Source organism: Falco peregrinus, chromosome 5 (genome assembly GCF_023634155.1).
Source record: "Falco peregrinus isolate bFalPer1 chromosome 5, bFalPer1.pri, whole genome shotgun sequence".
In the NCBI taxonomy this organism is placed as follows: domain Eukaryota; kingdom Metazoa; phylum Chordata; class Aves; order Falconiformes; family Falconidae; genus Falco; species Falco peregrinus.
In genome coordinates this window covers 54,540,948-54,561,555 of record NC_073725.1, presented here as the reverse complement: position 1 = coordinate 54,561,555, position 20,608 = coordinate 54,540,948, and the positions used below count along the sequence as shown (strand labels likewise).

General features: G+C 41.6%; 1 protein-coding gene across 1 annotated transcript in view; it reads right to left on the bottom strand.

The window, feature by feature from the left end:
- Nucleotides 1-3,018: 3,018 nt before the first annotated feature.
- PTPRN2 (protein tyrosine phosphatase receptor type N2) overlaps nt 3,019-20,608 on the bottom strand; it is a 663,741-nt gene continuing 646,151 nt past the window's right edge. Inside the window, exons 22-23 of the mRNA XM_055804928.1 lie at nt 13,122-13,195; nt 3,019-7,743 (exon numbers count right to left, since the gene is read on the bottom strand). Of these exons, the coding sequence (XP_055660903.1) occupies nt 7,672-7,743; nt 13,122-13,195 (146 nt within the window). The 3' untranslated portion in view covers nt 3,019-7,671. The remainder of the gene's footprint in view (nt 7,744-13,121; nt 13,196-20,608) is intronic.

Sequence of the window (20,608 nt, the reverse complement as noted above, 5' to 3'; positions counted from 1 at the left end):
ATATAGAACTACACTACTTGACAGTAGGCTGCAGCCTGGCCCCTGTGCACCTCAGGGCACACACAGTAGAAACAGAAATGGACAAGATAAGATGAGAGGTAGCAAACGTGACCAAAGGCAGGGGACAACTTCTGTGAGGAGAAACAGGTCTTCAGTGCGGAACAGGAAGAACTGAGGAGGAATAGGATAAGTACATCCATAAAATCAGAAATTACTTCCCTGTTGCAGCACTATCAAAACTAGCTGGCTGCAACAAGGCTTTCACCATCCCATACCAGGTTAACTTCAAAAAGTGGTTCCCCCACCTTGCCCCAGCACAGCCACCAATGCCCCACAAGGTTCAAAAGTTCACCTACCATCTGCACAGTTTCTCCATCCTCTTCAGGCCAGTCCACCCTGCTCCTCCTGGGGCCTCTTCTTGTCTCTCCTCCCTCTCCTTCTTTCAGGTCTCTCTTCCTCCAGGGCTCCTCTTCCACCCCCCTTAGAGCTATTTAACTACTCAGCAGGAACCGGCCACAGCTGCACATTGTCCACGTCAGCCAACCCACCGCCCCTGAAGCCAGCCCCCAGATGTACATTATCAATGTTAATTAACCTGCCTTCATTCCTCTACACTTCCCCTACACTTCCCTTTTTCTCACAAGTGATCCAACCCAGTTATGAGGGAATGGGTTTACAATATCAAAAGGAAATGCTTTTCTACGTAACAGTTAAATTTTGAAACTCCCCGTTTCAAGGTATGGGGTGAATAGGATGAATCACCTTATAGTAAAGCAGACATCTAAACTAGATCAGATAAATCGCAGCCTAAAAATGCTCGTTTTCCTTCACTGACTACCAAGGAACCTTATGATGAGTTGCTAGTCTGCAGAAGTCCATGCAAAAGCTACTCAGAGGTTGGTCAAGATGAATCCCACCTCGAACATCTGCTGGAAATAACAGACTAACACATTCCTGTATCTTTGAGAACTGTGACCAAAGCTCCTGCAGGGAAAAATCTGGTGCAGGGCAATATATGAGCCATATAGCCCAAAACTTAGCTTAAGTCTGTGTCTCCCAGGATGGACATCCATGTAGACCCTTTTTTCGGTGTTGCTGATTTACTTCTGTGTGTGGGATAACTGGTGCATTCTCAAGGGAGGAAATTAATTTTTGGCTTAACTCCACTGCAGTAAGAATTTCCCCAAGGATTTGGTTGTTTCAAGCACACGGTGTGCTGGTCCTGTCACTAAACCAAGAATAAACACAGCATACCAGTTACCCCTCCCGCTGGGTGCGCGGTTCTTTGTATTTGTCCACCATGCAAAAGAGAAGCACCAATCTCATCCACACTGAACTTTACAACAAGTTTTAAAAATGAAACCCCGAGGAACTTTGGGCAACTTGAACTGGGTTTTACACCGTGTGAGGGGCTGCAGTGGTTCAGTTAGGAGCTGCAGAAACGAGTCTCTCCCTTTCGCGCTGGCACCAAGCAGAGCAGCAGATGGGCAGCTCTTTCCTCCTCACCCCCTTTGCTGGGTTCTGTCTCCCTGCTCACGCTCAGCTCATGCTCAGAGGAAGTGTGTTACCACAGCACGGGCTGTGCAACAGGAATGTTCGGGTGTGCCAGGCATGCTCCAGGCTCATACACCCAGCTCCTTCCCAAGCCCTACCAGAAGCCAGTACCCAGATAATGAGCTAGAGCCAAAAATACAAACCAAGAACACTGCCACCAAAGTAATGCCCCTAGCAGCAGCTGAGACACTGTCATGCAGTCGGAGCACTGGAGAGCTGCGTGTATCTGTGTAGCATGAAGCAAAGCAAGTGCTGGCTGCATGAATCAACCTATGAGCAGCTGATGGCTTTCGTGTTTGGCCTAGAAGATACATAATGCTCCAATAGTTACATAGTTAAATACATTTCTCTTTTTGTCCTCCATCTGATGTTACCAGAGGCTTCAGAAAGCTATCTTGGAGATGAAAGACCTCCTAAATTACACCACTAGGAAAATAGTGGTAATGGTGCATATATGCCACTTCCAAGATGAAAGTCACCTTCTTACACTGAGCAAGGCATAGATATTAAAATGCACAACTACTTAAACAAGGTTAAAGAATGTAAAATGTGATTCTTCTGATGGGAAGGGAGTGAGCTGGACCAGGACGTTTTCTACCTCTCTATTTACATTTTTCTAGTGATTTCCAGGTAAGCAGCAAACTATTTTAAGTCTTCTTCAAAACACAAATGAAATTTTAACACACAATATAGGACCATGAAAATTGCCGTACCAGGGCTGTCTAATCCCAAAGACTGCCTCTGATAACAGCTAACAATAGATATTTCATGGAAAAATATAAACCTTCATGTAACGGGCAGTGCTTAAGGGAAAATTACTTCCTATCCTCCAGGGAAAAGAATGTTTATTTTATGCTGTGCTTTTGTAGGAACCTTAGACTTTATTCCTCTTAATATAACAGTGAGTATTTTCCATCACCCGTTCAAATCCTTCTGTGAATACAGCTACTATTTTAAAACTATACATTCTTGGGCAGTCTGTACCACCCATTATGTGATGCTGAACCACCAGCCTTCCCTCCCCGAAACCATTTTCCTGCCTTTATTTTTCCTGAAAGAGGGCATCACTTACTCCGTTTATTAACTGGTACACTCTGTGACACACAGTACAGGCCAATTTTTTTCACTTCCCGGTTATACAAGGAGAGTCACTGTAATTTAGTCATTTTTTTGCCTGCTTCACATTCTGGTCTGAACCCAAGAGTCTGCCTTGATCAGAATCCTGGAAGCTGCACCACCGCAGCCACACAGCCCAGCCAGGGGCGGCTGCAATGACTTCTGCTCCGAGCAGATTAAACGTGCACCTCTAAGCTGTCAGCAGGTGTCTGTGCCCTCTCCGTCAGCCCCCTGAGCCCACCTCGGGTAGTCACAATCCAGCTCTCCAGCAACAGACGGAGGTACCACTCCCACCCCCCAAATAAAAGCAAAGCACCAGCTGTTAATGCTGTATTCACAATACCGTACTCCACAGACAACGTGACTTTATTCACAAATATGATTTTTACAGAGGTAGAACAAAATACTTTGTATAATCTTTTTTTTTTTTTAAACTATATACATATAAAGAATATAATAGAATGACAAGAAAGAAAAGGTTGTAAACAAAACAATATTATGCCATCAAATACAGTACAAACAGCATGCAAGAACAGCTTCAAATGAAATCTTGCTGGTGTAACTTCATTTTATTTCTAATGTGGTAAATGAAGAGTAGTAAAGAGTCATGCTCTAATTGGATTGAGTATGCCACAGCTCTGCAATTTTGTTTTAGTTTTTTTTTCTTTTCTATTACAATAAACCAACAGGATAGCTTTCTTTTCACTGTGGTGGGAAATGCTTTTGTAATGCCCAATGTAATCTCAACAGAAAAATATAATAATCAAATCTACAAAGTGTACTCTCATTTAAAAAGCAAAACCATAGAAACTGTACAGTTTTAAAAAGCGAATTATCTCAACTGCTTCTTAAGAGAATTTTCTAAAGAAAGAATAAAATATGCAGAATAAAAATTAGGAGAGCTATTGTTCTGTAACAAAGCTAATCAAATACTTGTTTTCTATTCCAATAAACAGTTTTTTTAATTAATTACTATTCTGGAAATTATGAAGTGGGCTGGGTTTTATTAATGTTCCACTTGAATAATAAAGCATGAACTCCTTCCAGGTACTATAGCTGTCATTCCCCTGGGGATGGATGGAGATTGGTTCTGCATGCACGCTAGAGACAGGAACAAGGTTTAGTCATTGGCATAGATTTTAAAAATATTTTAAAATACTTCAGATTTTAGTAGCATCTATAAAAATAATCTTGCTTGTTTTGCTACTGGATTGAGATCTGGATATGGGATTTTCTGCTGAAATTCATTCTTGGCCTTTGCACTTGCCAAGGACTTCCACTGGATGTTCCCTGGGCTGCACCAGGTCCCCCAGATGGTGGTCAACAGCAATGGTTGGAGCTCACACCTGAAACACGTGAAGCCAACAGCAAATCCCATGCTGTCTTCACTGTGTCTAGGGCTGAACCTCAAGGACCTGGGGTTTGGGGAATGGTGCTGTCCTGCCCCTCCACCCCCCTAAATTCCAGCCCACGGCATGGGAGGGGCAAAGGCTGGAGAGAGTCCCATGAGCTATATCAGTGCTGCTGACAGCCACCTCCCCGTCCCTCACATCTGCACTGTGACTATGTCAGCGCGGGGTCTGGCCAGCTCACTGCCCTGCTCGTGGCCAGCAGCTGTGCACACTGCCGTGCCTGTGGAAAAAGAGAGTTTTCTCCTCTGCCGCAGGCTTTGACCAGCAAGGAAGGAAACTGTGAGCACTGGAGTTAAATCACCCTCCCGCAGCTCCCCCCTTTAAATGACATTTAAAGATTCAACCACACAAGCACTTGTAGATTCAATTTGTCTTCATCAAGAACATGAGGATGGTCAATTTTAAACACATGCTGTTTATGGCTATGGATCAGGCACCGTCCCAAGCTTCAATCGCAATGAGTTTACTAAAGATCAAGCAGAATATTGGACAGGGAAAGACAGTAGGTCTCATTTGACTCTGGGCTCTCAGGTGATCCTGGCTTCCAGGAAGAAGCTCAACTCCACCTGTCAGTGAACATGGAGCAGGACCCACATCCAGTGCAAGTGGCTGTGGCTGGCCTGAACAACGTCCTTCATGAAATCACCAGGATTAAGTTAACTGCAGTGAAAAGGGTAAAGAAATACCTGCCCTGCATGAGAAATCCATCTCTGTGGCTTCATCCATGGCTTTGGCATCTTCCCAGGAAACGGCCTGTCAAACCCCTTCCGGATTGCCCTGGTGCAACTGAAACCTGCATTTCCCTATTAGGCCCTGCAGAAGATTATCACCCCCAGAAGCAGGGCGTTTATTGAGAGGTGTGAACAGTATACCACCTGCACAGACGAAATTCTCTGTGTGATAGTTTACAGTCAACAGAACAAGCCTGGCACCTCTTTGTGGAAGAACTGTACAAAAAATGGCTGAAATAACAGGATTGTCAATGACATTCAGTGGGAGATACTCTAACCCTCTGAGTAAGACTGCATCTTTCTGTTGTGTAAACTGGTCTACAAGTATGAATAAAACAATACATCCCTGCCCCATTAGCCTTGGGGAAGATTAATGCCCTCTAATCTACGCTAAATAAACTCCGAAGCATGAAGAGCAATATTTAAGTCGTACACTCAGCTGCTTGTGAATTAATAGGGATTACCCTGAAATTGCTATTATGAAATGCAAATATTTGCAAAAGAACAATTAAAAAATATTCCTGAAGTGCGAACGAGAGGCTCGTCAGCCCTGTTTGTGGTATGCACAGGGACAGTCACAAGGCGAACGCTAATGAATCCCAGGGCAGAAATCTGTGCTAAAAACCCATCAGCCGTTTGGCAGCAGGTAATGGCACAGCGTCTTGCACAGGGAAATAATTCTACCTGGTAATCAGAGGGCTTGGCTTAGGATGCCCTAATTTTTGATTCTTTGGACAGTTTGTTTGGATATAACTACCTGTATTTTCAGAAAACTGCAGTACATGGCTCACAGTAAATCTACTTCAAACACTTGCTGATACTGCTCAAACTGATCTCATCTGCCCGGATCTGCAATTTTGTGTTAGCTAAAGTAATAAAAGAATCCTGCTAAACCTCAATTATCAAATGAAAAAGGCAATTTTCTCATTTATACTCCATTAGTTTTTTAGTTATTGCTAGGAAAGCTCTAAAATGCTTAGGCCATAAAATAAACATGTGGCTTAATGTACAGTATGTGTACTTAAGAGGATGATGGCATCTGTAGTAACTGCTCTGTACTGCTATAGTAACGGAATGCATGAATTAAGCAACAGCACATACCAAGTAAAGCATACAAAAACGTATGGCAAAAAGTAACAGGAGTTCTGCTTTTTTTTTTTTTTTTTTTTTAAATAACTCTTTAATTGCTAAAAAGAAGAAATCACCAATATCCACACCTACAACACAAAATTGCAACATGGTTGATTTCGATAGATGCCTGTTACCTCTGTGTCAGCAAAAATCTGTGATACTGTTCTAACATTTCACTGATTAGAAGTTTATAAAAGCTCCCCCTTCCCAAATTAAATTAAACTACATACTTCCCAGTGCTGAATTCAAATGATTAACCTAATATGGTTTCAAGCCCGCAACACTGTTAAGATTTTTGGAAAAAAAGCACCCCACATTCTTACATCATGGAGATGTAGGATAGCATAAAAAAGCGTCCACATATTCAGTTTTGAAAATGAAATTAAAAGCCTAGATCACTTAGGTAACTTGTAGAATTTTACTCCCAGACCCTTCATTCAAACGTATCAGTGTACTTTTTATCAATAATGGAAATTCCTTCACAAGAGTACCACAACTAAACCTGTGAATTCACATAAGCAAGACTGCAAAACCAAACTGTTTATGGACATATTTTAGCATTACTTTGCAACAGTGGGCATTAGGATTTTGTGAACACAAGAATCTCTGAAATTCAACCTGTGTGCTTCTTTATCCCTTAATGGTTAATTAAAATAGGTATCATTCAGAACAAGGAGTGAGCAGAGCCTCTGCAGAAAGGTGCAACGAACGTCTGGATCAGACAAACTCGATGAGGATCATAAAACGCAGATTGGAGATTTCTCCTTCAGCCAGGCTTTTACAGAAATATATTTTCCCGGCTACAAAGGATGGCACAGCACAGTTTTACAGAGGGAAATGCAAAAATATAAAGAGGAAAGTCTCATTTTCTTCCTCAGTAATCCCATAACATCAACAATCTGTTTCCGTAACAGCTCTGGACATTTACCTGACTGCTGCCAGGGCCTTTCCCCATCACCCGAGGTGAGTCTATGCTCTCCTTTCCACTGTCAGTGGTAGGTACACGGTCAGAGTTGTGCTCCTTATCCCCTGGCTTCCCATTAATGTGACCAACTTGTTATCCCCAGTTGCAACAACTGTGCAGGCCTATTTACTTATAGTTCAGATTTTCTTCCATTCACGGCACAAAGCTGAAAAGTAAACAACAGTTAAGAAAACATTTGCTTGCCGAAGCCCAGCATGAGGAGGTGCAAGCTCTCTTTGCCTGAGCCTGGACCTGTGTTTACTCACACCCTCAGCACTGTTTCATGCTCTAGCTTGGCATTGTATAGGAGCAATCACCATACTCTTCAGCTCCCCCCGCCTCATTCAGCCTTTGAGAAGTTACGAAATATAACAGAACACTGTTTTCTGAGACTATATTGACTGCACTAATTACCCACAATACTGTATATTTGCTATTAAGAACATGAATGTGTGCTTTCAAAGTGTGACTGACATTCAGGGCTTTGAGGATGTGAAAGGCATTTGATGGATTGTTCTGTCACTTAATCCGAGGCTTCGATGTACTTTTAAAAATTTGTTTAAAACCCCAAAAAACAGAATACACATTTTTAACTGTTGAACTTTTACCAGCTAAAGGAGTTTTTAAGGACCCTATCACTATGTGGTTACAACAGAAGATACACAGTTAAGGTCAGGTCACGGTTTCCAAGAACATTCACAGGGACTGAGGATGAGGAAAATGAGGGACGGATCCTGCGGGAACCTTCGGGAGACTGAGCTGCTCACTGGGGAAGTGCCTTGAGTATTGCATTCACTTCCTCTGCAACTGCTGTCAAAGCAAACTCAAACTGCTCCTGCGGAAAGAACAAACACATACTCTGAATAATAAAACAAAACACTTTCCAAAGCGCACTATTCTGCAGCCGAGAATCCTCAAGACATTGTTAAAAATATGAATATGCAGGATGAACTGTAGACTGCAACGGAAAGGAACAAAATGTTCTGGGATTATTGATGCCATATAACATGTTTGACAGCATCTTGAAGCCGGAGTCATTTTAATGGAGAAAAATGTTGGTAGCAGAAACTAAGCTATTGGGACACAATGATGTATTGCAATTGCGTGGTCAGAAGGGTTTGGGAGTAGTTGATCGCCAGCCACTTCCTTCTGACACAGAGATGGAAAGTCGTTAACATAATTGAGATATGAAATAGGTGAGATGCTGCAAAGCAGAGCCTTTGGCTTTTCTCAGGACTGTTTCTAGGTGAAATCAGTTAGAATAAATACCTCCTCACCTTATAACTATTATATAGAACAGTATCTGCTTTTTGGTTTGCCTGTTATTGCTCTTGCTCAGTCTCCCTTTTTAACAGCCTTTCTGTACCTACAAATCGCCTAATGATTTTTAGCCCACTCCTATTTAAGAAATACCTGGGATAGCTTCTCCCTGCTATTAATTTACTGTAAGCATAAAACCAAAATTACTGACAGGCTTCTGTGCTGGGTTGGCAGAAATGGGAAGGACAGCCATGTATGGCCACCTCTTCTAAGTGCAACCCTAACACGCTCCTGAACAGTATAGTCCTACGGAAGGATGACAAGTTTTACTTCCTCAAGGTTAACAGGTGTTGTATTTTCTAGGCAAGTAATTTTTCCCAGAAATTTAGCTTACTGAAATATCTGACAGGATGATTTGGCATTTATGACTTTTCAGATGAAAAAAGATATGTGGACAGTTTACTCAGAATAGCGGCAGATCAAGGATACCAGACAAGGACTGTGAAGATGTTTCTGGACTTTCTGTAAGTACTCCAGTGGGTTAAGCCAGCTGGGCTCAAGAGCTGCTGAAGAATTGACTTTGAGAATGAAGGTCAGAGACACACCCTGCAAAGCATCCTGAGATCACTGCTGGGATACTGTCTGTGTTTCCAGTTAGAAAACTGGTGGTCTGGTAGGTACCTGAAGCCCCTCAGTTTGCACTGCCAGAGGCTGCGTGGGACGGCTGCAGGCATGTAAGCAGCAGCGGTGGATGGCTGCCGAACACAGCCAGCCCCCAAAGGTGGTTACTGGACTAAACAGCATTTGTTTTCCAAGTGTCTCACCTTCCTGCAGAAATCTAGAGGAAGGATGAAAGAACAAACTACAAATGTGCAACTCAGAGTTCAGAAAGGCAGCTGACTTCTAATTCCTGCAATTCAGTGCCAGTCTCCTCTGCCTTCTCTTACCCCACTGCAGTCACCTCTCATGTGGAGATGCCTCAGAAAGAAGCAACGAAGGGCACAGTTCCTGAGCAGAAAAGAAGAACAAAGCTCAGAATAATTTCTCAGAGACACTGACATTCAAGAATTTTGCTGTCTGCTTGGTGCTGTCAAAGTAGCATCCTTGTACATTTCCTGGACTGCAGCCAATAGCTTTTAATCAGACATCAATTCACCCTAAAGAGTAGGACTCATCCTCATTAGGCACAGAAAATGGTGTCTATGCCTGCCTATGCCTCCCTACACTCCACAAGGTCTCTGCAATTAAAGAAAAGACTGGAAATGCTGGTGGCCACCCGGGACCATCGGTTGTACTTTAACTGGAGTACACTGAATGTGTGAGAGGAGCTGGAGGGCAGGGGAGGCAGAGAGGGCATTCATCTGGACATGCTGTGCCAGAACCAAACCAGGTGCTTGTACTAGCTCAAAAAACTTGGAAATTTGGAAGGAAATTTGGAAATTTGGAATTTAGAAGGAAAAAGGAAATTCGGGCTTACGCATGAGAAGTGCTTGCCTCCAGGAAAAAGAACCTTGGCTTCTTTGGAAGGTTGGAGACCCTTGTGCTGGGGCTGGTAGCAGCAGGGTGAAGCAGATGCTCCCGGGACGCTGGTGTTCAGATATGAGTGGAAGAGTTGGTCCCCACTGCTGCCAGTCCTTGGAGCATGGGGAGCACAACAGCAGAAGAGGCTGATCTGAGCGCTATGGGGTTGACATGGTGATCCAGCCAAGTTTCAGAGATGTGCAGATGCCTCTTCCAAGATGTGGGCGTCAGTTCGGAAGAAACTGGTGCTGCCCATGGTAAAGAGGCTACCTAATGTGCTCTTCATCTGATTTTTTCATAGTCAGGAAAAGTTTGTAAGATCAGGGACTACAATACATTGATATTAGTCCCATTGGCGAAAACAACTCCTATTACTCTGAAGTTATTCATTGAGCAAATCTGCCCTTTGACCTTGTTGTTCCGAGATGTGTTCACCTTATTGTGAAGATCTGTCAGCCCTCTGACCTGCGAGTGCCTTTGCCCCTCACGGTGGGGTACCCCTCCTGTGAGCACAGGGTATCACTGCATTGCCTGAGAAAAAGTCTGTCTCCCCTGGAAGACTGAAAGACTGATCAAGATGAACTCCAAAGTTCAGTATGGATTTTGAGGCAAGTTTGGTGGATCCCACCAGCGAAAGTTAGGTGTGATCTTAAATTACTGAGGCAAAACAACTTACAAAGCATAATCTTTACAGCCAAAGCTCAACACTGACTGCCAAACACTGCAGTAAAGGGGACAGCAGAGCAGACACATGAGATATGTGAGGACATGGTCCTTCTGCGATGGTGCAGCTCTTCCCTTTCCTTCCTTCTGCATAATATGCACAGGTGAAACACAGATAGTGCAGCTTCCACCGATGTGTATCACCACCCTCCAAAGAAAAGCCTTGACACACCTTCTGCACTTTTCCATGAGAACAACCACAGTTAAAGCAAATTAATTTCAGATATTTTTCAAGGAGCTCAGTTTGTTGTTTTGTACAGCCACACTGTCATTCACATATGATATTTGCCTATACAAGACTGACTGGAGATGAATTTTAACGTCTAGCTTTGCCTAGAAAACAGAGCCGGACAGGCATTTTGTGGACTCAGTCCATATATAACACAGAGGTGACAAGAATATATTTAATAAAAAATAATAAGCTATGTTTCATTAAGTTTACAAATAAAAATTCCTAAGAAAACAAACAGAGTACACGTAGCATACATGAAAGAACCTTAGCTAATTATTACAGATTACAAGAGGAAAGATAAAGGAGAAGAGAGAAAAAAAGGAAATATATATTCCTCCCATCACACAGAATGCACTTCTGCCTTCATTACTTTTTCCTCTCACATGTGGCATATCAATTCTATTTTATGATTCCCCTGCAAAAAAACCCCACAAAACCACAAGCCCTCTTATTATGCTTCTCAGAAATGTAGAATGTCGTTATGATAATTTCATTACCATTTATTATATACAGTGCCTTTGAATTAAAGATCCCTTCCAGAAGACAAAATGTTGCAAACAAATCTTTCACATGCCTATTGAAAATGTGGAGCGCTGCCTGCTGGAAACACAATAACATTGCTGAAGTAAGTTGGTGTTTATTTTGCCTAGGGATATTCTGTAATTGGCATTTCTAACCTGACTTTTAATCCATCGTTTTAAATTACTCCAAGAGTCTAATATTCCTCATTTGTATTCAGTTGGGAGAGCACAGGGGTTTGTTTAAATCCATCAGAAAAATTCTCTGGGGATTCTGCATTGCTAGCATGTAACCAGATATTTATAATTTGCAACACATTAGCTTGAATAAGTGATTTGGGTGGTTTTGAGAAAATGACAATGATGGAAGAAGGAGCAAGAGGAGAGATAAGCAATATCCTGAGAAAATTTTTCATCCTGGATGAAAACACAGGATACATTTCTTTTCTGGAGCTCTTCCAGATAAATGGCCGAAGGGGAAAAACACATCTTGAGTGAGATTTTCATGGGACTTAAGTAACTATTTCTGAGTTAAGTAAGAAAAGTTGTTCACATAAACTCATTCTTTGGTTCTGGAGCTATGTTTTTTCTTTTGTTGAAGGCAACAAGCTGTAATTTCTCTGCCCTTAGAGGGAAACTGGAATCTGAGCTCTATATTTTTGCAGAGCTGCCACGTATTTTGTATGCATTTACAGGACTTGCATGTTCCCTCAGAGTAAATATATGTGACATTGGGTACTGTGTGCTATATGCATTTTTCTTCCAGTCTGAATAATCAAAGCAGAAGAAAGATTTGTGCAGTGCTATGTCCTGCATAGAGATAAAGATTAGTTAGCTTTGACTGGCTCATCTTTATTTTTCATGCACTTAGTCTATTTGAAATAATAACTAAATGTCCTCCCAACTGTTCTCCAGCACCACTTCTCCTAGTATTAGTGGAAAGATAAAATGATTATGAAGACATTCAAGAAAAGTTATGAACCAATGATTCCTGCAACACACATTTATTTCACCTTCGTCCCTCAGCAATTTCAACTCCATAAACACTGCAGACTCTCCTATCAGTTTCAGCCTGGCCAAGACAGAGTGCTGCCACATTGCCCTTGCTACTCAGTTTGGGGCTGTAACTCTCATTCGATACTTACATCGTCATATACAGATTTATTTGGTCTCCATGCCATGAACGATTTTCTCTATTGTCATACTTGCAGCTCTTAACTTGCAGCAAATAGCCCCAAATATAATTCCATACATCACTGAAATTGTTAATAATAGAAAGTTTCATTTCTAATTTAAGGGACTACAATCACACCATCAGCTATCTTTAAAAGTTTTACATCGTGTCAAAACTATTACAACTGTCCGGAAATATAGAGCAAGATAATCACCTTACCAAAGGGTACAAGTATAATTACCATGCTACACCCATAAAGGACATGGATTTATGCAAGATGTAAGCTCTTCTGTTCAAAGATACTAAAAATGACACAACTTCCTATAAAACCCTATTTCCTTTAATTGTAAATATTTTTTTCCACAAAAAAAATCAAATCAGCAGTTACATTCTCTTTAATAACTTGAAGCTTTTAAAAAAATACTGCATTCACAGTTATGAACAGATACTCTAAGAAAATAATCCATATTTCAGGATGAAAGCAAGAACATTCTTTCAAATGCACATTTTCTTTAGTAGGCTATAGATTGTTGTCTTGACTGCCTTTCATATATGGTAATCAAGATAGATGCTGGAGATGTTACAAGAAGGAGCAGTAAACACCAAAGAAAGTAGCCTAGATAAATCTTCAGCATAAATAAACCTCAGTTGGTAGGGAGCCAAACAGAGTAATCAGCAAGCGACCTGCGTTAAATTAGGTCATACCCTCTCTCTTCTGTCATGAAAACAACTACTGTGAAAGACCTTTAATGTATTTAAAATCCCAGTGGATTTATTGACAGTACCTTTGTCTGGACCATGCCTGGTCTCTGGTCCCTCAAGTGCTCCAGGGTAGCAGCAATATCAATCTCTTTAGCACCTGCAACAAACCACAAATTGGGCTGAGTTCAGAGCACAAGATAATCCATGCTGCATCTGTCAATCTCTTGCTATCGGGTTCCCTTTGGGCTAACAGTACAATTGAAAATTATTACATCCATCTCTCAGCAGACTTGGCAGGCAGCTGCAATTTTTGTGTTCATATAGAAAAATAAGAGGTTGGGGCAGCTTTTATTAACATTAATTCAAGAAAAGCCAGAGAAAAACAAATTCTTAAAAATGCCTCTGCACCTAGAGCAGAATACATTTTGCAGAACCTAAGGGCCAGTTGTGACAATGCCACCGAGTGCCCTTCTGTCACTTCTAAGAGTATGCACTGAACCAAGGGCCTGAACCACACAAAGATTTACGCTGTTAAAACAAGACTTAGGTGAACTTTTGTCATTTGCAGCTGAGATCCAGAAAACCTGTCTGTGGTTTCCTAGATCAGGACGTGCCAGACCATCTTGCTGCATGATCACTCTTTCAGCCAGCAAATCCATGGCATTTTCTTTAGGTTATACTTTGGCTGTCTGGACATCGCTGCTGTGTAGTGATCAGCAGCACCAGGATGCAGAAAATAGACATGCACAGCCTGACTGCCGCAGGGCCCGGCTCCCTTCTTGGTGCAAATGAGAGTGTTTTCTTTTAAGACATGATCTGTGGAGATCAAAGCAAGTCCTTGGTGCCTCTCACCTTTTTTAAAATAGCCCAGACCCTGGAGAACCAAAGGGGAAATCAGGGATGCTGGTTTCCTGCTCGATTTCCTCCGGTTTAAGACATTTCAAAACAACCCTCCTCATTTTCCTCAACTGCCTAACTTGAAACCTGTTTTTGAAGGCATTGAGAGGAAATTCGGATTTTGGTCCCTCCTGTATGAAGTTCATGAGTAGAAAACTGACTGGAAATCCTTGGAGCTACACTCCAGCTACAGAGTTTGGCTCCTTCGCATCCTTCCCTTTCTGCATCTTTCAAGAACATCACACAGTGCCAAAGCATCGGGCAGATGGGCAGAGGGTCATCCCAGCCCAAGTGCAAGTGCCCCATCTCTGTTCCCCTATACCCTACTGCCCTGGTAGTCCATGCGTTCTCCGAGGGCAGATGTGGGTCCACAGCTTCTGAAGCTTAGAAGGATGCACACCTCAGGTCCCTCCTTTGTTGTACATACACTTTCATCATTAGATGGTTTATCAAGGACAGGGATCAGCTAAAATTCTGAAATCTGCTCTGTTTTAAAGGATACGCAATGGTGTGCTCCAAAGAAAACCGTGGCCCTTCAATAAGAACTTTGACAGCTGTTTCCCATTGCCTGGCCCTAGGAATCTCCTGGCCCAGCCTGTGCCAATTTGGAACTTCCTTCTTGAGGTACTTAAATCTCCCCAACTATTCACACGGGTCTTGGTTCCTAACTTGTAGGCCACGCACCTAAAGCACTGCTGCTGCAATAGCTAACTTGTACACATGTAGAACATACACTTGTTTAGCTCCCAGGACAAGATTTGGCCCAATGCTTACCACTCTTCCTACAACTTTTGCAATTTAAGGGCTTGAGTCTAACTGTAATTACATTTATGTCAATGTAAACATCATACACCTCCTCATTTACCCAACTCAGCTTGATAACTCAGCATCATCTTATAAAAAAATTCAGAAAAGCAACTAATAGTGAACGATTTAATTTGGTGTCCTTTGATATAAGATATGAGAAGATATTTTAGAATAACATCAGCTCTACAAGAATAACTGATTTGCAATACATTGTTCATATCGATGAAAATATGTTCTTCAGCTGCATCAGAAATTGAATGAATTCATTCAGTAAATATAACAGTGACAATTTAAAAGAAGTATCTGACAGATATTTTTGATGATTACCATGGGTTGGGGCATTGTATGGCTTTTTCTTCCTCCACTGCCCCCCTGAACTGTACAGGAATTTACTGGGATGAGCTTTGGAAAAAATAGAAAGTTTTATTTTAAAATAAAAACCCTCAGATCTTACAACAGAGTAAAGCAATACATACTCATATATGCTGTAAAGTCTGCTAACAGGGACAGTAATTACACCTTAAGTCTGTTGCAGGTTTTGCAGTGGCAGATCATCTGGAAAGCATCAGTAAAGGTAAACTCTTTGTAAACCCTAGCACTTGTGTAACATGGTAGCTCATTTCAGTGCTTAGTATCACACATGCATTTGCCATTAGGTGGGATTTTCCTGTTCCACCACAGATGTCCATGGGAGCAGAGCTGTGTGAGTACTGTATACACTTAACAGCCTTACTTGTGGCCTCATTAGATTACCAGGAATTTGAATGTCCCAGTAGCATCCTGGCTCAGTGTAAGAGGCATTCTCTCCTTCAGAAATTAAGATACGAGAAAAATTTAAGACACCAACAGACATGGATGAGGTTAACCACAGTCCTGAGCTGGCCTCCAAGGTGTGCTGCGAGGATGAACCTGGAGATCCCCCAGTGGAGCTGGCAGGCTTGAGTGCCATGTGGGCTTCCCTGTGGTTGCAAATGAGTACATCCCCCCTGCAGTGAGGGACAGTCTTTATTTGAAAACACTTTAGCCTCAGGTCAAAAAGGGAAAAGGTTCATGACAAGACCTAATAACACTTTAATGGCCAGACAGGCTTCTGAGCTTACCTTTGAAAGAATTAATTCCTCCATTTCTGTGATGCAGATTGCAGGCATTTACTAGTGAACTGATGCTTGCTTTTTCATCATCATTAATGGAATGACATGCCTAATAGTATGAACGATGCCTGGTTATGAAATCCTGATTTTGTGAAACACCAAAGCATATGCTTTCCCTGGAACATAGGAACAGTTCTAGTGGGCCAATGTGATTAAGGGAAAGCTTGTTTTGAAGTGTTTTGCCAGTGGAAGTCCTTGAAACATCAGTTCTTACTGATTGCTGTCCCCCAACCATGACCCCCAGCATGTCACCCACAAGCACTTCTGATGTCCACAGCCATAGGTAATTAAACGGAAAAGGAGAGTGAGTATGATTTTGCCCAAATCACGTGTTTTGTTGAGAGGCCAGAGGGTCAGAGGCAGAGATTAGTTTGCTACCCCCTTTTTTCCATTTTTGAATGCCTCTGATACTATGGTGATGGGAACTACCTAAGTGCCTAGAGAGGCTGACCAACAAAACTCAGTGCTGCAAAGATAGGCAGCTGTTTTGGAAGAAAAATATCTTGAACAAGAAAATTCACAGGAAAAAGGATGAAATCAATGGCACAGGATAAAGCCAGCATGACTTGTTTTCTCTCTACATAAACAAACCCCCTTTTGCTACTTATTCTGCATCTACTCCCTTATTGTGCCTAAAACAAATGAGTTTAAATATATATTGCTAGTCCACTATTAAATCTCATTTTGTGATGAGGGCTTTTTTTCTATTCAAACTTATGCTAGATTGCTGTTATATTATGTAAATTCAGCTCACTTCCACTGATGTGTGCGATAGTAGAAAGTTCTCCGGTGACACAGACAGACAAAGGAAGAGATTCTCAAGGCACAAAGAGGGGTCTGAACCCAACCTGCCTTCACAGGTGAGAGGAGCTCAGTGTCTACTTGCAGCATGAGTTTTCAACTCTGGAATTATTTGGTTGAAATCTGACACAAACTCAACATGTTCTTCACCACACTGAGGCTTTCTCTTTAATCTGAGCATACAACAGTATGCCATAACATTCTATAGTACCCAATAATGCTTTATTTATGATTTGGAGCCATTTCAAGTGACAAAAAATACAGCACATACTACATGACATTGGGAGAGAGGGATATTGCAGCTAAGGACATTAGGGTCAAATCATGCTCTTACTGAGATGGCTGCAAAATATTCACATGCTGCTAAGGTATTTTAAGCATTGCGTATCTGCAAAGCCCACATACAAACTAAATTTGATGCAGTGGTTTAGAGTAAAAGCTGGAAGAACTTGATCCACTGATTCTAAGGATATTCCATAATTGGAAGTGGTTTTGCTCAGGCTACTAAACTATGAAGTCCAGTAAATAGATGGACACACACATTTATTGTCATACAACAAATAATCTAGGGGAAACGTTAAAAATACTAGGCTGGAGAACACTGACAATTGGAAAAAAGAACACAAAATATGTCAAAAAGGCAATATTTTCTATCTTTTCTCCCCACCAGTACGTACGTTATCTGTCTGCTTAACAGTGCTACTGGTTACTGAAAATGAAGAGGGGGATAAAAGAGGAAGCATTTAAAGAATAAAGAACTGCCTTTTCACCTTTTGACTGTATTTTACTCTGCAGGGAATAAATTTGGCTCGTGCTTGTGACAGGTTCCTTTTTCACAATGGATTTCATTGCTTGTTTTAAATGAATGTACGAATGTAGCCTAGTGTGAGACTGAGCTAATGTTGTACCAGCAGTATTGTGAAAAATGACTGTGCAATGTGCGGTGGTGTTTTTTTTAACCAGAACATGCATTTGCAGAATTCACTGTGAGCTAGATACTACTAGCCTTCCCCCTGCCCTCAGCAGCTCAGTGAGCTAGCTGAGTAAATACCTCCAAAAGCACTTCCACACCACTGCAAGCCAGATTTTAACTTCAGTAATTAACTATCATATTCCTAAAGGCTTGAAGCATTCACAGTAAGTGCACAGCAACCCACATCAGGAACATTAACTGGATAAACTAAAAGAAAACAAGAGAAGACGCAAGCTGAATTATATTTTGCCCCCAAGGAGAGAAGTGGTTTCTGAAGTTTAGGGTCATATCCTTTGCAACCCTTTCTCTCCCCGCAGGCACCAATGCAGGATGCACGCTGGCACTTAACAGCTGGTGCTCCTGATTAGCAGATCTCAAGGGGTTAAAGTGTTTGCCCTTAGATAGTCGCATAAGTGGAGCATCCAGCATGTCATAAAAACATAGGTAAAAGTTGAATTCCCTCTTCCTCTTGCAATAAATAACAAGCTAGCCAAATTCTGCAATAGGCTCCATGAGGTGACCAGCAGCTCGCACTATTTAAAACCATCATGAATTACCTAATGTTAGTTTTATGACTATAATAATGGAAACTTCTGTCTCTTCTCATCCCCCTAAACATGGCAGGGGACCTATTTTGATAAGCACAAGACACATGAGAAACACCCTGTGGAGGATAATCCCTTCCAGATTGTAGCAGCGCTGCTGTCACTGTGATGGTACAGGAATATGACAGACAAAGTTTGTCGAGAGGTGTAACATCTTTTAATATATCAGCTGGGAAGAAAAAATGAAGGCATATCATTAAGAAGTGGGTTTCAGATTCAGCAAACTACAGAGCTTCTGCACCTGAATACGTGCTGGGGTTTTTATTTTCAGTTATAATAACAATCAGCATTTGTTACGTAAATGTACGAAAATTTTGGCTTAATTAAAGTAAGCACTGAAATTTTATTTTTTCATGTAATAGGCTTGAACATACTTGCATTGAAAGCAAAATCAAAAGTCCTATTTTATTCATTACTAATGAAAATTGCAGCGTAGATTCTGTGAGACTGATAGAATTTTATATTAAAGCACTGTATTAAAAGGAATATTTTAGATGCTAGATGCTCTGAATTTTCTGTATATTTATAAAAATAAAATGATTCTTAAATACTTCATCAAAGAAGTTATTTGTGGGGGGTTTCTTTTTGAATAACCCAAACTGAAGAGTTTTCTTTGTGAATGTTTCACAAATACATATCACTCATAAATATTAAATTAAAAAGGATTTTTCTAGTTGGGAACAACTTTCAAATCTACCGACATATATGCTCAAAAAGATATGATTATAACTCTGCAGAACAGCTATGAATTTGTTACTGTGAGTTCTGAAGGATGGCTTGGTCATTAGAGGGCTATGTTTAGACAAATTTAGATTCTCTTTCAGACTGAGACTCTGACTTCCTGCACCACTTCGGTTAAATCATTAAATTCACCCTACGTTTCACACCGTCATTTATAAAACACACCATTTTTTCCTACCTAGTAAGCTGTTATTGAAGGCAAATCCACTAACGATTACAAGGTATTTGGACACTAGAGAGGCGAGGACCTAGATAGATACTCTTATTTTGTTTCTCCCCAGTACCCTTCGCACCTTCCTTAGCCCTCTTTCTGTTCCCCTCGATCATAAAGTGATCACAAAGCTGGATATATGATGTAGGAGTCATGCCGAGCAGTTGTAAATGTGGGATTATTAGCACTGTTAGCTTTTCTCCTTAAGGAGATGACGATGATCTATATGGGAATAACATTTATCCCAACAGAAAAAAAATGGAGTACTAAGGGGAATACAGAAGTGACCTGTCAAGTGCCTCTTTTTGCAGCAGTAAGTATTCAGTTTCATTCTATTCATTCAGATATTACCTGCTTGATGCATCTTTTTATATTTATTATATTGTATACATTTTTGAATTAGGCCTTGAAGGGCAAAGGGACTTGTTAGGTCAGATTAAAAACTGGCTTGTTAAAATCTCGAAGGAAGAGTCCCGAATACAGTTCTTTCCACTCCCGTTGCTACAAGCTGAAAAAGATCCAATTATTATTTGCAAGATGCTGCTGATCGGCAGCCCTTTAGTCTCAGAGTCATACATGGTGCAGGATTCGCAGGCAGTTGGGAGTGCTGTGGACGAATCACTTGTAATATTACGAACCAGCAAAAATACATGTGAAAAAAACTAAGGGCATAAACCACAGTGTCAGCAAGGACAATGAGCTGTCTCATCACAGCGCGTCTGTGTTTAGGAAGACTACAAGTGTTATTCATGTTTGGGTGATGACTGCATGACTCGTGCCTAAAAGCAGTGCTTCATGGTCAAAGCAAACTCCGCACAGCGGCTTTATGCTGCCTTTCTTCCCTCCCCATGTAAAGCCTCTGACAAATAAGCTTTCTTGGGTTTAGTACAACATTTTCTGGCCCTTTTCCATGCTCAGCTTTGCCTTAGAAAGGAGGTAGACAACTGAGCTGTGGAGATCCAAGGACAGAAGGCTCCGGCCGGAGAAGGACAGGCGATGACTAGATCCAGGTCTGCCAGGAGCTTAACACACAAAAAGGGCCCACCTATACTGCTGGCTGTGACAGTCTATAGAAACAGGAGCAGGCTCCCTGGGGAGTTAGGAGGGTAAATCAGCACTCATGGACTATTATGCTGTCGTAGCTATGCTGCTTCCAGTGCCCAAGCTAGCTGGATGTAGCACAGATATCCATTAGATCTGCAGTGCTCCTAAAGCCCTAGATGACTCCAGCTTCCCACTGGCAACTTCTAAAGGACGGCCCGGGTAGCTGCTCCAGCAAGTGTTAGCCCCATTGAGTACTTAATGTTGCAGCAAAACATTTAATCACACCATATGAGGGGCAAACTCAATCTGATTAAAGAAGAAAGGGTCATAACTAGGGGGA